Here is a 17,924-nt window from a genome sequence, read left to right as displayed (position 1 = left end):
CCGTTCCGGCGACTCGCTCGCTCTTCCCGGGACGCCCAGGAGCCCCGCTGCATGCCGGGAGTTGTGGTCTCGGTGGCCGCCGTGCGGCGCAGCGAGCGGCCCGCAGCGCGTGGCAGGAAGCGGAAGCAGTGTGCGGCCCGCCCCCAGCTCCGCCCCGCCCCGCGCCGCGCCGCGCCGCTCGCCGCGGTGCTAGCACTGACGTGTCTCTTGACGGAGGTGCAGCGCTCCCGAGCGGGCTGGGCCGCGGACAGCCTCACTTCACTCGCCCCGGAGCGGAGCAGAAGCGGGATCCGGAGCCAGAGCAGCCGCCGCCATGGCGAGTGAGTCCCTCGGGCAGCCCTGGCAACGCCGGGAAGGATCAGAATCCCCTTTCCCCTCACCGGTCCGGGCGAGCGGCCAAACCCCTAGCCCGCCCGGGTCCCCGCGGACCGAGGCTCGCGCCCTCGGCTCTCCTCGGGGTCCTCGCGTGCCCCCGTGCGCGGTCTGCGCCCCTAGTCCCTGCTCCTACTCATGCTAGGCGGAAGGGTTCCCCAGGGAGCGGGGAAGGTTTTCACGTGCCCTAACTCTGCTTTTGTCTCTCCCATCAAAGTCAAATTTCTGGAAGTCATCAAGCCCTTCTGTGTCATCCTGCCGGAAATTCAGAAGCCCGAGAGGAAGGTAAGTTCCCCAAATCGCCGTCCAAGAAGGTTTCACGAACTGTCTGGGCGCTCGAAGTTTACGGTACTATTAAAAATGGCTTCAACACGCCAGATGGAAACTCTGTTTCCCATCCCTTCCTCCTGGAGTGTAGTTGTGTATACTCCTGAGCTTTGTCGGAAGGTGATCTGGTTGTGTGGGAATTTCCACCGGAATCATGGTACTTAATTTGGAGCGTCTTTTGTGGATATTACTCCAGCAAACAAAACCTCCGGTTTGCTCTGTCCCAAAAGTGGGTCTCGGTGGTGAATGAATAAGGCCTCAAAAGCCTCAGGATACTGGGGTTGAGTTACCTTTCCTTCACCTCCAACGGGAGCATTTCATGGCTGGGTTTTTCTTTTCCTAGGAGAAACTTTCGGTATGCAAAAAAGGAGCTAAGAGCAGTCACTTTATCCTGTGCAAATGAGTTAGTACTCTGACGGTCTCGGGAAGAGGTACAGAGAAAATAAGCGTTTTGTGAACCCTGCTTTTTACAGCAGACATATTAAAACATGAGAAGATAAAAACGTAGAACCTTTATCAGAATTTCTGTTCCTACACAGCTACAGCCCAGGATAGCGAGTGTTGCCAATGTTGGTGAAGCTGTTAAACAATGGGGAAGTTTTATTTGCATTCTTGCTTTCAAGAGAATGAATAGTAAAAGATTTTTGTCTTTAGATTCTTTTCAGACTGTTGTTCATGCATTCACATATACATCCGTGTACTTGACATCAATATGGACACTTAACGTTCTTGAAGTCTCCTTTTTTTTTTTTTTTTTAACTTAAAGTCATTTGTATAAGTGCTCCACATACGTGCTGCCTTTGATGGGCAAAAGACAGAGTTGTCCCTTCCACCCCAACTCCCTAGCATAGTAGAAAGAGTATGGCTCTGGAGGTAGACAAGCCTGGGACCCACCCTTCACAAACCTCTTAATAGCTGTCTGACCTTGGCCTTGTAACTAAGTGTGGTAGATGTAGCAGTGAAAATATGTGCAGGGTGTAGCAGTGGCTCAGGAAGGGATTAATTCTGGAAGATGCAGTTTCTGATGGTGGTTTTAATGGAAGAATAGAAGTTTTTTTGAGGAGAGGGAAAGGAATTCCAGCATAAGGGATACATGGTGTGCAAAGCAGACAAGCAGGTAGGAGGGTGTTAGCTGTAGTTCCATATTGCTAGAACATAAAGGGTGGTGGGGAGCAGTGGAAGGGCCAGGTGATTAGAAAATGCTTGGTAGAAGTCGATAGAAGATGAGAGTGGTTTCGAGGCTTTTGTAACAGAGGATGTATGGGGTGGGCTCCCGGCCTCCTCCCCCAGTACTTTTTATTACATTGTTTTACCCTTAATTCATAGCAAATACACTGTCAAACTATCACACATTACAAATTAATTAACTACAGAATTGCAAGATTTTATCAATTCCAAAGCTTTTTGAATGAGAAGTGATCGTTGGCTAATTCAGGGGCTGTTTCAAAGTTAACGTAGACAGGGCTGGGATAAAGAGCTTTTGAAGTTTTGTTGTTGAATTTGGCTGCATCCAGGAGAGACTTGGTTATTAAGAAATGAGGAGTCTTATAAAAATTGTCTACTCTTTTTTCCCCATAAAGAATCCTTTCAACACAGGCGTGTTGTGTTCCTGGGTAGCCGGAAGTGGTGTTGCCTTCCCTTGGCCTCCTAATTTCTTGGTGCAGTGCAGTGAGGTGACAGGTGGGAAGGGGAGCATTCTTAAGAGGAAGGAGGGTTCTGTGAATTCGCCCCAGCTTCATGTGGAGTGTTGGACCCTGAATGCCCGCTGCCTTTGTGTGGCGGTCTCCTTGGGGTCTGCCTAAAGTGGCAGTCATGGAAGACCTCAACTTCTGTTCTGACCGGAGAGCCAGACTCTGTCTTGGAGCTCACGTAGACTTTAGACTTCTTCTCCCCTCCAGTTAAAAAGTACTTTTTCAGAGCACAGTTCTGTTCACTTAACACTGTCTCTCGCAAGGTGTTTTTCCATATCAAAATCCTCAGTCCACACAATAATTATGGTGTTTTTTTAGGCCCTTTTAAGCCCCTTCTTGTAGGATAGGCAGCAAGTCCTAGGGAAGGCACTCAGTCGGTGAGGCAGAACACCTGGAAAAGCTGCCAGTTCTACTTGATACCAGAGGGACCTTGGGCAGGGATTCTGAATTTTTCGGATGGTACTTACTTGTCATTTATAAAATAATTCCCAGTAGTCACTTGGCCTGATGTGAAGAGTTGTGAAACGTTGTAAATAGGTGCTGTTAGTAGGCATTGAGTAGGTTAAAGGTGTAGCTCTCCCTGCCTTCCCCCCAGTACTTTTTATTACATTGTTTTACCCTTAATTCATAGCAAATACACTGTCAAACTCTCACACATTGCAGATTAGTTAGCTACAGAATTGCAAGATTTGATCAATTACAAAATCTTTTTGAATGAGAAGTGATTGTTGGCTGGTTGTAAGGACTGGTCTGTTTTAGGGATCCCTTGCTGTTGCGACATTGTTTGATCTGGGGTCTGACCCTAAACTGTTAATGCTGGTGATTAAGAGCACAGGTTTTGCGCTCAAAACTCACTTCAGCTGTGGGATTTGGGGCAAGTTAGTTTTCCTAAGACTTTGGTTTCTCACTGTAAAGATGGCACTATATGATACGAGGGTCCAGTGAAATGGTACTTGTGAAGGTTTCTGCATAACTGCCTTGTACATAGGAAGCATGCAGTACATGTACTTCGGTTTCAGTGCTTATGTTTGGCACACGGTTTGAAGTGTTGGCTCACTTCTCTGGTGAACAGAGAAAGGGGTCCAATTCGAGTTCATTTCTCTCAACTTGTTTGTATCAATAACTACAGCTTTAGTGCATTCTCTTCCACTCTAGATTCAGTTTAAGGAGAAAGTGCTGTGGACCGCAATCACCCTCTTTATCTTCTTAGTATGCTGCCAGGTAAGCACAGTCCCCGTTCCAGAATTGGGGTGGGGTGAAGAGCAGGCGGGGGGTCAGTGTGCTGACTTCTTTTCTCTGCTTGTTTCCAGATCCCGCTGTTTGGTATCATGTCTTCAGATTCAGCCGACCCTTTCTATTGGATGAGAGTGATTCTCGCCTCTAACAGAGGTAGGACTCTGGCCATCGCTACCTCTCTGCCATGTGGATTTGACTGGCCGCCTGCGGTTCAATCACAGGCTTTGGCTTTGTGTGGAATTCAGAGAGTGTTAGAGAAGAATGTTAGCGCGCTGTGCTGAATAGCCCCAGCAGATGCCCAGTTCAGCTCCAAGGCATTTGAATGCAACACAAAACCTGTAATAACAAGATAAGTCTAGGTCATAGAGGATAAAAAAACACGGAAAAACTAGGATGTTTTTTTAAACAACTGAAATGATGACATTTGTGCCAGTCTTTCTCCTGTTTTGATAACATTCTTTGGAATATGTAATTTATTTCCGAGCTACATATCTGTAGGTTACATATACGTGTCCAAAAAACACGTAACAGTGTTTTGTATACTTTAACCCATTACCTGTGGCGGGAGGATTTGAACATTTATGTTGATACTGCTTTCGATTAACTCGCTTTTTAAACATAGTTCAAATTAAGTTCTAAATCAGTTGGAAGTGTAGCGTATTTTAGCATAATGGAAATAGAGGTTTATTCACAACCAGATACAATGGTGCAGACCTTCTTTCCAACTCTGGAAATTATTTGAATGTTATCCTTTTTTATTAACTGATGAAGAGACGAACCTTTCTTATCTCTGTAAAACCAGAATGAATCTGGGGTGAATTTAAATGCAGTCATCTGTTTGAATGCCACGTGACTTCCTAAACAGAATAAGATGTTGCCTGGCTGACAGAACAGAATGAATTGAATTATACTCTAATCGTTGATATTTGGGGATTATTTTTGAAATTAAATGCTGCTAGCAAACTGAAACACATCGGATTTGTATACAGGGTACACCCTCGAATTTTGCTCATTCATTTTCTTAATAATGTGTTGCTTTTGCAAGCTCATCCTGGCTGTGTTTTGCCTTTCCCTTTCTTCAAGGCACATTGATGGAGCTGGGTATCTCTCCCATTGTCACCTCTGGCCTCATCATGCAGCTCTTGGCTGGCGCCAAAATAATTGAAGTTGGTGACACCCCGAAAGACCGAGCCCTCTTCAATGGAGCCCAGAAGTGTAAGTGAGATTTTGAATAACGTTCACATGTCTGTAGGTGAGAATTCAAATTTGCTCTAAAGTTTAGGGCATCGAAACAGGTTTTTTTGTACGATGTAACCTCCTTGGCCCACCGACCCTGTAGGTAACTGTGGGCTGTGTTAGCGAGAGAGCACTTGGACCAGCTGGACGAGGCAGGGAGTGGGTGTCACAGGCCCCAGACGCCATGTGATCAAGGGGAAGGAGCAGGGCTTGGAGGTCTTGCCCTCCACCAGCCACAATTTCCTTACCATGTAGAAGGAAAACTTCAGAGCCGTTGTTAAGACTTCAATTGAAGAGCGTGTGTAAAGCCTCTCTCAGTGCCTGGCATGTAGTAGTTACCCAACAAGTGGTGTTTTCTCTCTGCTGGGAGTTGGAAAGGATTCAGCTTAGGGGGAAGGGATCCTCTCAGTCCAGCTCTGCTATTTCCTAGCTCTGTGACCCGGGACAAAGTTAGATGACAGTTCTGAAGTCTCCATCTCTTCATCTGTAATAGTGAGCATAATAATGGTATTTGCTTTATAGCCGATAATGTGTTACTAGTAATAGTAACCCGTCCTCAGAGTGAACCACGTGCAGCCTCTGGCTGTGAAGTGAAATGTATTAATTAGGAAATGACATTTACAGTTGCCTACGCTGCCATGTTTTCTTCCACACCAGCATGTTTTATACATCTTCTGAAGTTAGCAGGTTAACTGAGCAAGAAAGACTAATCCAATTCAGACTTGTCAGTTTCAGACACAAATCAGGATTTAAAAATGTACACATGTATTATTTTTCAAAAGCACAAATCAGCTGTTTTCTTTTTGGTCTTGGACAATGTTTTGACATTTTTCTGTCATAAGACATCCATTTTATTAGGCACCTTTTTAAAAAGTCAAATGGAAACTATTTGATGGGCACTTTGGAGTAAAATTGTATTTTATGTGCAAACTAAGCAGAAAAGCTGAAACTGAATCCCAAACCCATCTAGTATTGTGGAACCAATAAAAACGTGGATTCCACTGTGCCTAACAATGGAGTCTAATGAGCTACAAGAAGCAAAGCCATGTGCGTACAAAAAGGAAAGTGTCTTTGGTCAAAAGAGCTTTGTGGCTGAGGAAATGGGACTAGTAACTAAATTGACTGCTTTGTGAGTTTTTCCTTTAAAAGCACATTAACTACAAGCTGGGAAGGGATCGCTTTATCCCAGAGTTAATATTCAGTATTCTGGACTCGGACCCGGATGACGGGCCTGTAGAGGGCCCGGGCACATAGTCAAGCTGGGGACCTCTCCAGAGGCCAAGTGACCTGACCTGAGTTTGGGTGCTGCAGGTCGGCACCCTCACCAAGTCACGTGCCTCTGGACGTTGTTGTCTTCTCTTGCTCCCTGACTCACCTTTCATAAGAACTAGGTTAGAGGGGCGCCTTGGTGGCTCAGTCAGTTAAGCGTCTGCCTTCGGCTCAGGTCATGATCCTGGGGTCCTGGAATCAAGCCCCTCATTGGGCTGTCTGCTCAGTGTTTCTCCTCCTCCCTCTGCATCTCCCCCTGCTTGTGCTCTCTCACTCTCTGTCAAATAAATAAAAGCTTAAAAAAAAAAAAAAAAAACTAGATTAGTACATTTCAACTCTTTTTCTCCTGCCATCACTGAAAGGAAAGCGAATTTAGGAGAAGCTGAAATTGAAGTGGTTGCGGGCTTTTGTTAGAAGGCATTTGAGTACTTGTACCCAGTACTCTGGTACTTAGGCCATGGGGCCGCTGAGTGTTCCTGGATCGAGCCCCTCGCAGGCAGTGTGTGTATTCATCTCCATCATCCTCCTCCCCGGTGCCTGGCGCACAGGGGGTGTTCCGGCACTGTTCTCTCCAGACCGTGCAGTGCCCCACTTTGAGAACACCGTTTTCTTGTGCTTGCAGTGTTTGGCATGATCATTACCATCGGCCAGTCCATCGTGTACGTGATGACAGGAATGTACGGAGACCCTTCCGAAATGGGCGCTGGCATCTGCCTGTTGATCACCATACAGGTAAATGTGGCTGTGACGTATCCCCGCTTCTGAGTAGCCCCTCACACTCACTCAGACTTCCCAAACGGCAGCTTGGAGGCGTGCATAGAAGCAGCATGAGAAGAAGCCAGGGCCCTGTGGTGGCTTTTCCGAGTTCACCAGAGGAAGGTCTACTCCGCCTTTAGCACTGATAGCAGAGAAGCTTGGTACTGCAGAAGGAAAGAACCAGGCCCGTGGAGAACAGTAACGTGCAGTCTGTTTAGGTTTCTTTATTTTTTTTCTTTTCTGTTTAAATTTTCCCAGCTCTTTGTTGCCGGCTTAATTGTCTTACTTTTGGATGAACTTCTGCAAAAAGGGTACGGCCTGGGCTCTGGGATCTCCCTCTTCATTGCCACTAACATCTGCGAGACCATCGTGTGGAAGGCGTTCAGCCCCACCACTGTCAACACTGGCCGAGGTAAGGGCCCTGGCCTTCCCTGGGGACGGGGCTTAGTAAAAAGTACCAACACGTGCAAGGCAGGAAACAGAAGTTCCCCCGTTCCAAGGAAAAATCAGGTTAGCTTTAGGTTCGTCTCTTCTAATTTTCCTGGGTGTATCTGCAGGGTTTTTGTTTTTAAGGTAATCTCTATCTGCAGAATTTTTTAAACACAGATAGTTTTGTGCTCATAAAGATGTCTGACTTGGATTTATCGTGTATTTCATGGGCATTTGCTGTGCCGAAATACATAATTTTGCCTCGTTTTCCTCAGCACAGCATGGACTTCCCGTTGCAAGGATGAAGCAACATTTATTATAAGCAGTCTTCCCGTGGTGGACATTGAGGGTTCCAGTTTCGCTGTTGTTGCAACAGTGAGACAGCGTCCATCCTCACACGTTCGCCTTTACCTATCTTAGCAGTCGCTCGCGGTGAATACGTTTCTAAAAATGAAATTACGGAACCGAAGTACTTGCCTGTGTGAGGGGCAGTTTTGGGAGAGAGGCGTGAACTTGGAGCTCACTGGCTTTAAGTCCTGGCTGTTGCTAGTAGTAGTTAGGTAGCCTTGGGCACATTCCTCTGCCTGTGAGCCACGGGTGCCAGGATTAATGAGAAATAACATGAAATTCTGTAATGCCTGGCTCAGACGAGATGTATGTCGCGTGTAAGTGTTCTGCCTACACGGAAGGGAATCTTGTTACAGGCAGTGTCTTTAATAATAAAACTTCCTAAATACTAAGGGAAGTGTGACTTATTAGGAAAGGAAAAATCAGGTCTTTTCATCACTAAATATGTCATTTACTCAGAAAGGTTTCATGAGAAATAAATATTCATGTGTGTTTATTTTTCTTTGAGATGAATGTTGGAAACCGTCCCTGGTGTCCAGAGGCCACATGATCTCATTAGTGAGACTCAGAGTAGGTCTGTGGACAAGTGAAGGCCACATGCACCCAATAGATTACAGGGAAAAGAGAATAACTTGACATAGGAACTGTCAGAAGAGCCTCAGTGAAGAGGGGACAGGAGCAGACTTGGTTCCTCCCTGGGCACTTCTGGAATTGTAGGAAATCCAGGACAAATTGGGAGAAACGAGAGCGTGGAAGGGAAGGTTTTTCAGGGATGGGTGTGGAAGGGCAGGAGAGTGAAGGGATCATGGGTTCGGGTGTGTGAAGACTACCACTGGAACTGGCCTGGGAGCTTCCTGAATATGAGAAGTGATACCAGAGTGGGGCCCAGGAGGGGAGGAGTCAGTAAAGGCTCGGAAGCCCCGACCAAGGAGCCACCTTCCATTGAGCAGGCCAGTGAGGCATGAGGGGTTGGAGTGTGGAAGGAGTGATTCAGCCTGGACTGGAGGGGAAGACGGGCAGAGAACATAGCCCGATAGCTGTTCCGTCGTCCAGCTTTGACAAGCTAGCCCCTCATGGAAATCACGGAGCAAGGGCACGCGGCAATGAGAGTGTAAGAGATGGGACAAAGGAGGTTCTTTCAAGGGTGATGGAAAATCGCAGAGCAAAGTTGGGTTTGTTTCTGGCTTTAAAAGTGTTGTGCTGTCAGCTGGTTGTGTTCGGGACCGAGCCCGAGAGAAGCGCAGCCAGGAAGGGCCCCTCCAAGCCGCGTGTGTGGGCAATAAGTGTTGCCGTGAGAACTGCGGGGTGAAGGGAAAGGGAAGAGTGGGGTCCTGAGGACTGGACCCTGGAGGAGGGCAGGGGTCACAAAGGTCACAGGCCTGAGAAGGCAGCATGGCAGCACATCTGGAACTCTGCTACGGTGTGGCTTGTGCACATGGAAACACGTTCGTGACCGTGACCCTCAGCCTGGGAGAAAGCCATTCCCTAGGCAAGTGGGAACAGCCCAGATGGGATTAGCGGGGACCATTGGCCTCTGTGCCTGAAGTAACTCTTCGCGCTTGGAAGCTCCGTCTTCCCCCGAGATGCAGCAGGCCGTGCATTGCAAGAGAGCTAGAGCTCAGCCCTGGCATTGCCCTCCACTCAGCAAGAACTTTACCAGGCACCCCCGAAGGGCCAGGCGCTCTTCTAGGCACTGGGGACACAGTGAGCTGTTCCGTATGGCGGGTGTTACAGCAGGTGCCTCGGGAAACCAGGCAGGGAAAGAAGGTGGAGACACAGTCACAGGGTTAGTCCGGTGATCGGGAAGACCCCTCTCAGCAGCCCCCCGCCTTGGAGCAAAGTCCTGCAGAGGAGAGGCACCCGTGTGAGTGTGGGGGAAGGATGTCCCATTTGGAGGGAATGCAGCCGCAAAGGCCCTGAGGTGGGAGTGTAGCTGGTGGGCAAGCTCAGCATGTGTAGCCGGTGCAGAATGAGCAGGGGGAGAGGAGTCGGAGCTGAGGTCAGAGGTATGGGGGTGGGGGGCAGCGCAGACAGAGGGCAGAAAGGAGCGAGTTCTTCCCGGCAGCTGGGGCAGCCACCTCTGTGAGGCATGCGCTTGTCCTGGCTCCAGCTCGAAGATCCCTGAAGCCCGTGCCCTGGGAAGACAGTCCAGTGCTGTCACGAGCCTGGGAGCAGGGGTGCGTGGGGACCGAGGACAGCATCACTGTGAGATGAGGAGTTACGGACAGTTGGGACAGTGTTTCTTTCACAGAAGCCTCATTCCAGAAGAGGTCAGTGGTGATGCCCATCAGATGGTTGGCCCAAAGCGTCGTCTTGAAATGCTCCGGGAAAAGCAGCAGGTGGTGCCAGCTGCCGTGTGTTAGAAACTCGAGCAAATGCTGTAGCACGACAGTCCCGAGGCACACCTCACGCTGCTGTCACCAGTACCGCCAGCTGCCCTCAGAGGCCATGGCTCTAGACACGGCACTAGCTTCACGCATGCGCGCCGCCAGACGATGTCATGACATAGTTCGAGTCTCCTGGGTTAGCAGAGATGACACAGTAACGCAGCGCTCTTGTTTCTTGCTCTAGCTTTTGTTTAACTCTATAAAGTTCTTGAAAATTAAGAGATCTGTAGGCCTTACTAACACCCTGTGCGCCCCAGGTTCCTCTCACTTGCCCCTCTGCTGCCTGCTCCTCGGGTCAAGTACCCATTCTCGCTCTTTCCCTTCGGTCTCTGGTGAGCTCAGTCTGCTTCGTGGCTGTGGTTTCCTGGCTCTTACTGGCCTGTCTCCTTCCGCGCCCTCTCGGGGTAGGGCCTCAACTCGGATTTGGATCAGCCACGTGGTGGGCACTCATGTGGTCCTTTCTGCTTGGCCATCCGTGGAGGGAGCAGAGCCCGAGCCCCGCCTGCCCCTCAGAGCTGCTGATGCTCGGACTGCCCAGGCATTTCCGGGAAGAGAATGTGGCAGCCGGGAGGCCCCTCTTCAGTGTTGGGCCCCCCCCGCTGGAGTTGAGCAGACCTGCCTTTATGGTTTAGTAACTGATCGTCCCGCCACACCTCCGGTAGCCATTGACTCATACGTGCTAAAGAACTGAGAGCAATTAATTCAAAAGGTAGACTAGCCCTTTCCTTTTCTCTACAAAAGCAACAGATGAGAGAACTCTCTCCCTGTGGTTGTGGGAATGGGCACTGCGAATGATAGGACTTAGTCTTTTTGGCCACTAAGAAGACCCTTAGAGCCAAGTTTAGCTGGTGGTTTGTTTCTTTACCCCCTGCGTCCTCTCCTTCACCAACAGGAATGGAATTCGAAGGCGCCATCATCGCACTGTTCCACCTACTGGCCACACGCACTGACAAGGTCCGAGCCCTTCGAGAGGCCTTCTACCGCCAGAATCTTCCCAACCTCATGAATCTGATCGCCACCATCTTTGTCTTTGCAGTGGTGATCTATTTCCAGGTGCGTCCAGATCCCAGCACGGCGAGTTTTGATGGTTTGCATTTAAGGGTCAGGATGCCTTGGCATCCGCGTCCCCCACCCACACCCTGGGGGGAGCCTGTCCCATCACGTTGTACTGAAATGAGATGGCATTTGAAGGACACAGGTACCATGTGAGTGGGACATGTGCCTCCCACGTCCCCCCATGAGTCGGGGGACTTGCTGGGACGAAACACCATTGAGGCAGAGCTGACATTTCCAGAATCGTGTTCCTTTGAGTTGGGCCCGACGGCCCACAGAGAAGATATATTTTTAAGTTCTTTTTTTTTTTTAAAGATTTTATTTATTTGACAGAGACACAGCAAGAGAGGGAACACAAGCAGGGGGAGTGGGAGAGGGAGAAGCAGGCTTCCTGCCAAGCAGGGAGCCTGATGCGGGGCTTGATCCCAGGACCCTGGGATCATGACCTGAGCCAAAGGCAGACACTTAACAGCTGAGCCACCCAGGTGCCCCTATTTTTAAGTTCTTAGGTCAAGAGAAGCGAAAAGTAACCAGACTAACACCTCGTCTCTGACTTACCCAAAGTTTGTACCGTAATTGCAGGCAAGAGCCTCATGCTGGAAAAGGCCTTCCTCTTACCTTTTGAGTGATCAGTCTGTGTCATTTGCTTCTGGGACGAGAGCTGAACTGCCAGTTGCTTTTCTGTAGTCGGATTAATCTTTGTATGTTTGATCAGCCACTTCGTATTCTAATATTTATTGACAGGAGACAGCAGTTGGGAGTAGTTGAATGCTTGTTAGAAAGGTATTTAAACCAGGGAAATGCTTTTTCCGAGGAGCAAACAGTTCTGTTCCTCTGGCTAAGACTCAGCTGCCTCATTACGAACAAGCGGACTCTTCAGGGGCTTGGCAAGTATTTGCGTTTGGAGCATGCAGAGTTTAAGTCCTACGTATTCTGAGCCCTGTTCTAGGCGCTAAGAGTTTGTGAAAATCATATCAAAGAAACCCTTCCTCCAGGGGTTTCCGAGGGAGAGGCCGTATTCCTAGAAAAGCTTGGCTTCTGCGTATGATTAGAAACCTCCTAAAGGGCCGTTGCGCAGTACGAGGCAGGTGCTGTTTTGACATGGCCTTGGGGCCACTGAAAGCATAGGTGAGAGAAGCACTGCTAGGACTGGGGCATGTGTTCTTCAGGCTTTTCTAGTATATTCTATGTAGAGCTGGATATAATGTGCTCGACTTTGGTTTCTGACAAAAATGGGATTATCTCTGCTGGGCTTTGGTGTGTTTTTGAGCCAGTACTTCTGGGAACCTTTTCTTTTTTCTTTTCTTTTTTTTTACATTGATTTATTTATTTGAGAGAGAGAATAGAATGAGAGAGCGTGAGAGCACAGGAGTAGGGGGGAGGGGCAGAGGGAGAGGGAGAAGCAGACTCCCCTCTGAGCAAGGAGCCAGATGTGGGACTCGATCCCAGGACCCCGGGATCATGACCTGAGCCGAAGGCAGACGTTTAACCGACTGAGCCACCCAGGCGCCCCTTCTGGGAACCTTCTGTTCCGATGCCCCCAGGTCCAGAGATGGGTACGGCAGGGGGACCCCAGAGCCTTGGAGGCAATGCTTGGGGCCAGCTCCCCGGCAGTGGTCCGCAGCCGGGCTGGGCTCCGGGCAGGGGGCCGGGTGAGGCAGTGAAGGCCGTTCCGCTCTGTTCGGCTCTCAGGGCTTCCGCGTGGACCTGCCCATCAAGTCCGCCCGTTACCGAGGCCAGTACAACACGTACCCGATCAAGCTCTTCTACACCTCGAACATCCCCATCATCCTGCAGTCCGCCCTGGTGTCCAACCTGTACGTCATCTCCCAGATGCTGTCCGCCCGCTTCAGCGGCAACCTGCTCGTCAGCCTGCTGGGCACCTGGTCCGTAAGTACCGCTGCCCGGGCCTCCGCTCTGGCGCCGCGGCACGTCGCCGCATCCGTGCGTCTCCGCCACAGGTGTTTGCTCGTCACGCCTTTGACGGATTCAGCGCGGTCGAGTCCCTTTTCGGGGAGGGAGCCGTAGGTACTGCGGGCACCGGAGCGGCATCGGCTTCGTCACCTGCTCAGAGCTCTTTCTGTCCTGAGGCGAAGGCATGGCGAAGCGGCCCTCACCGGCGTTCTGCGTGTTCTTTCCAGGATACTTCTTCCGGGGGCCCGGCACGCGCGTACCCGGTGGGCGGCCTTTGCTATTACCTGTCCCCGCCGGAATCTTTCGGCTCTGTGCTAGAAGACCCCGTCCACGCTGTGGTCTATATCGTGTTCATGCTCGGCTCGTGTGCGTTCTTCTCCAAAACGTGGATCGAGGTCTCGGGCTCGTCTGCCAAAGATGTGAGTATAAAGTACAGTGAATTTCCAGAGAGGGGGTCCGACTGCGGAACAGTAGTCCTCGCCCATTTTTGGCCTGAGGGGTCTCCACCTGTCCCCTCTTCCGAAGAAAGCGGCCCGTGAACACCCGCAGACGCCCCACGTGCATGGCGGGCCGTCCTCAACCGTGAGGGCCAAAGATAGAGCCCCGCGGTAGATGAGCGCTCGGCTGGGGAAGCTGGAGCCGCCGTATGCGGGTAGGCTGCGTCACGTGACTCGTCCACGGCGAGGCCACAGTTGCCTCTGTGGGTGCCGAGGGTGCGAACGAGGAAGAGCTGTGAGCGCTGAGTCCCACGGGAGCCGTCTGCCTTCCCTTCAAGTTCAGGTTTCCGACGTAACGTTGTCTCCTTGGTGGGCGTCACGCAGGTTGCAAAGCAGCTGAAGGAGCAGCAGATGGTGATGAGGGGCCATCGAGAGACTTCCATGGTCCATGAGCTCAATCGGTGAGTGCTGGCCCCCGGCCCCCAGACCCCGCGTTTGTGGTTTCCTTCCACACCAGGCATCCTGACCCGGCTTAGGGATTTCCGGTTCAATAACTCCTACCCTCGGGTAACGGGATAGAAGAGACCCCGGTGTCTCTAATTCTTGCTAGGTGCTTGCTAGATGCTGGAGACTGGGGATAGGATAAAAAATGCGTGCAGCCCCTCTCCTCGAAGAGGGAGCCGCCAGGGAGCGAGACAGCAGCACGCGGCCCCGCGGGTACACAAGGGTGTGGTAAGGGTATGGACAGTGGGCTGGCCGCTGGGGCATGGGGCTCCCTGCCCCCCCCACACACATGCCTGTGCTCTGAGGGCTGCTGCCTGAGTGCAGACGAGGGCTGAGGTGAGGTGAGCCTAGCGAGGCTGCTCGGGGAAGGGGCCATGCCCAGGGTCCCTTGAGGAGGCTCAGTGCTGTAGGCAGACCCACCAGAGGGAGGGAAGGCCGACTGCCGAGAGGCCGCGGTGGGAGTTTGGGCCGGGGGGAGGACGGGGTCCCAAGTGCTGCAGGAACTTGGAGATGCAGAGGAGAGGCTGGCCGCAGCGCTTGGTGACCAGCAGGGTGTCAGGTACGGGAGAGGAGAAAGCTCCAGGCTGGCCCTCGGGGTGTTCGTGTGGCACTTTGCCGTCGGCACCTCCTTTCCCTTAGCGCGTAGCTGGCTCTCGCGCAGCCGGGGTGCTGTACTAAGTATCTCCGGCTTTTCGAGCCTGTTGTGACGACTCATTTTCCTCCACCACCACTGGGAAACGCCGCAGGCAGTACGTACATGGATGAGGGAGGCTGTTCTGCAGCACTGTTCACTAGCAGGTGACAGAGCAGGCCTGCCCCGTGGCCCGTAGCTTGCTCGCTCACCTGAAGGAAGCAGCCACACGAAAAGCCAGTGGTGCAGGTGTCAGGTGGTTTTCAGATCTCTAGCAGGGGCAGTAGGCAATCTCCTTCATTCTCTTCTTAAGACTCCTCTGAGGCCTCTAGATTTATACCACCATTCAGTCGTGATAGATTGCACGCCACTTGGGAAATTTTCTAGCCACGTTAAAAAATAAAAGTATATCTGAATCTAACAAAATGCTGTATGTAGGCTATATCTTAAAAAGAAAGTAAAAAGAAACTGATTAAATTAAAAGATATATTTTATATAATTCCCCATGTCCAGAATATAATTTCAAGTTGTAGCTAACATAAGAACAGGCATCATGAGATATTTTATATTCTTGTCTTCAAAACGTCATGTGATGTCTTCAGCATCTCGATTTGGACTAGTCCCATTTCTTGAGCCACGTGTGGCTCACGTGGCACCTCCCGGACAGCACAGCCCTAGTCGAGACCATCAAGGCGTGTGAGTCGGTGAAGGGTCAAGGAGGTAGTGGAGTGACCTCGGAGTCAGGTTCCTAAATCAGAGGTGGGCATGTCCGATGGCCCGGCGCCCTCCTGTGGCCAGGCTTGGGGTGGGGACCTGCAGGTGGCACGTGGCTGATCGTCCCCCTCTCTCCAGGTACATCCCCACCGCCGCGGCCTTCGGCGGGCTGTGCATCGGGGCCCTCTCCGTCCTGGCCGACTTCCTGGGAGCCATCGGGTCTGGAACCGGGATCCTGCTTGCAGTCACAATCATCTACCAGTACTTTGAAATCTTCGTGAAGGAGCAGAGCGAGGTCGGCAGCATGGGGGCCCTTCTGTTCTGAGCCGTGTCTCCCCGGACCAGGGAGAGGGGGCCCTGCCCGGAATTGCAAGGGAGGGGAACAGGCCTCACCGTGGGGTGCTCGTCACAGGGAGTGCTGCTGCGGCACCGGGACTTTTGTTTAATAACGTTTTTGAATTTCATATTCTTTCATTCCACTTTGTAAAGTGCTAGAATTTTTCCAGTTTGAAATTTTGCTTTTTATGCTGGCATTGGCAAAAAGAACGGTAGAAGGGAGGTTTTATGGAGCTGACTGCCAGAGGTGGGGACGGTAAAGGACTGTCCCCAAGTGTCCATGTAACTTTTGTTGTAACCTTTGCACCTGCTCAGCGCCGTAGGCGGCTGCAGTGGTCTGAGCTGTTCCCCCACCGACAGAACGTCTTTGTGGCTAGAAGCACAAACCTCGTAGCCGTGTCTCCCATCGTGGCCATAGGGCACGAGGCTGAGAGCAGATCTTGTTTTCTGGTGGACGTGACTCCCTAGTGAGTCCCTATCACAATCAGGGGTAAGAATATCTGGCTTCATACTGTTTCTCTGGAAGACACCATCGTTTTCCCTTTTTATAAGTAGTTTTTTAGGAACAAGCCTCTTCCAAAAGAAAGGGATGGGTTTTCCAGAAGACACTCTTGGGCCATCTGTTAATTTTTCTGCATGTGCCTGTTGGCTGTTCTTGTTGACTGTTCTGGTCGGGCTTTGAGGCTGAAGCGCACGGAGTCGGCTTGGCTCTGCCACGTCGTCTGTCGTCAGTTTGTGTCTCTGATCGAGCGAGGCCAGGATTCGCCAGCCTTACGGAGTTGCGCGTGGCCCAGCCAAGTGGACATTGTCTGGAGGACCCTCAAAGTGAGGTGTGTCTGTGCAGTCCTGGTGGTTGTCGCGGGCCGGGCCTCCCGCTCACCCCTGGAGACGGGGAGAGACGGCAGCTTCGCTTTCGCAGGCCCCCGTACCTTCCAGGCTGAGGATTTCCCTTCGTGTGGGTAGCACTTGTTTTTACTGTGCCTAGGACCAAATGCATGTTAAGTAAATGACCAGATGCCACCGGTCTCCTCTTAATTTCCATCAGCACCGCCCCGCAGAGAAGAGGGCGCAGGCCCCACGTCCGTGGCGAAATCAGGGTCAGAGAACTTAGGATTTTGTTTTTGTTTTTTAGTAAGTGCTCCAGTGTTTGATAGGGAAAGACTCAGGATGATGTCTAAAATGAGTTCTGTTTGTAGTAACAGGGGACCTAGATTTTAGGCGTGGAACCTTTTCTGAGGCCTGCAGGGAGGCTCCTCAGGGGACAGGCGGTGCTTGGCAGCAGGGACAGCAAGTCGGGCGCACGAGCCTGAGGAGTTCTCCTGGAGGATGCCCCAGTTCTAAGAAGGGAGCACCCGGGGCCCTGCGGAGAGAGACGCCCCACCAGCAGCAGACACACAGTGGCCTTCGAAGCACAGAGCCACGGTCACGACTCAGCAGAGCCGAGTCCGAGTCCTAGGACACCTCACTCACAGCACTGACCAGGAAACAAACCGACCGAGGGACAAGAAGCGACTTGCCTAAAGCCACCCGGCAAGTCAGCAGCAGAACCAGGTTGGGCCCGACAGGTCTGTCGACCCCCCCAGTCCAGGGCATCCCACCATATCACACGTGGCCTTGTCAGACCCAGTCCTGAGCAGAGACGCGGTGCCTCCCCGCAGCACGCAGTCTGCTCGGCCCACCCACGGGCACGCTGTGGGCGCCAGCCTTGTGGGCGGGCCCCGCGTGGCTCGTGCTCTGTGGTCCGTGATCACGGTGGGTGGGGGCTGACCCCAGCTTCCAGGGGACTGTCACTGTGGACGCCAAAATGGCATAACTGAGTTAAGGTGAATAAGTGACAAATAAAGCCAACTTTTTTCAAGCCACTTGGTCACGTTCTCTTGGTTTACAGGCCCCAGGATGGCCGGAGGTGCAGAGCGGGGGTGTCCTCCGGGGGGGGCGTGCAGCGTGGTGGATTCCTGCTTTTGCACAGGGTGCCCTAGGTGTCCCCTGGATGGAAGTGCCACCTCAGAAAGGCATTTTGCCTGGGAAGGTGCCTTCTCCTGGTGGTGGCGTCAGCTGCATGCCCGGGCTTCTGGTGAAGTGAGACACGGGTGACGGCCTGGTGCGGGGCTGGCGTGTGGGCAGCCCCGAGGCCCTCCCAGGAATGGGGGGGGGGAGGCTGGCATCTCACCTGTGACTGTGGCCCACCGCACTGTCCTCATGGAAGGTGCTGGCAGGAGCCCGTGGCCCACACCTCCCCACCCTTCCAGTCCAGGCCAAGGGGTAGCACTGCCCTTGGCTGCGA

At 51.7% G+C, this 17,924-nt stretch overlaps 1 protein-coding gene across 1 annotated transcript; it reads left to right on the top strand.

The window, feature by feature from the left end:
• The first annotated feature begins 74 nt into the window (after positions 1-74).
• On the top strand, positions 75-17,498 carry SEC61A1 (SEC61 translocon subunit alpha 1). Its single transcript, XM_026501490.4, has 12 exons — positions 75-320; positions 590-657; positions 3,546-3,611; positions 3,701-3,779; positions 4,710-4,841; positions 6,754-6,863; positions 7,146-7,299; positions 10,944-11,104; positions 12,797-12,994; positions 13,246-13,437; positions 13,840-13,916; positions 15,443-17,498. Exons 1-12 carry the CDS (start codon positions 314-316, stop codon positions 15,627-15,629), a joined length of 1,431 nt encoding a protein of 476 aa, XP_026357275.1. The 5' UTR covers positions 75-313; the 3' UTR covers positions 15,630-17,498.
• The last annotated feature ends 426 nt before the right edge of the window (positions 17,499-17,924 follow it).

The sequence above is a fragment of the Ursus arctos genome, unplaced genomic scaffold (assembly GCF_023065955.2).
Source record: "Ursus arctos isolate Adak ecotype North America unplaced genomic scaffold, UrsArc2.0 scaffold_14, whole genome shotgun sequence".
NCBI lineage: Eukaryota > Metazoa > Chordata > Mammalia > Carnivora > Ursidae > Ursus > Ursus arctos.
The sequence above is the reverse complement of the archived record's forward strand: the minus strand, read 5'-3'. Positions and strand labels throughout refer to the sequence as shown.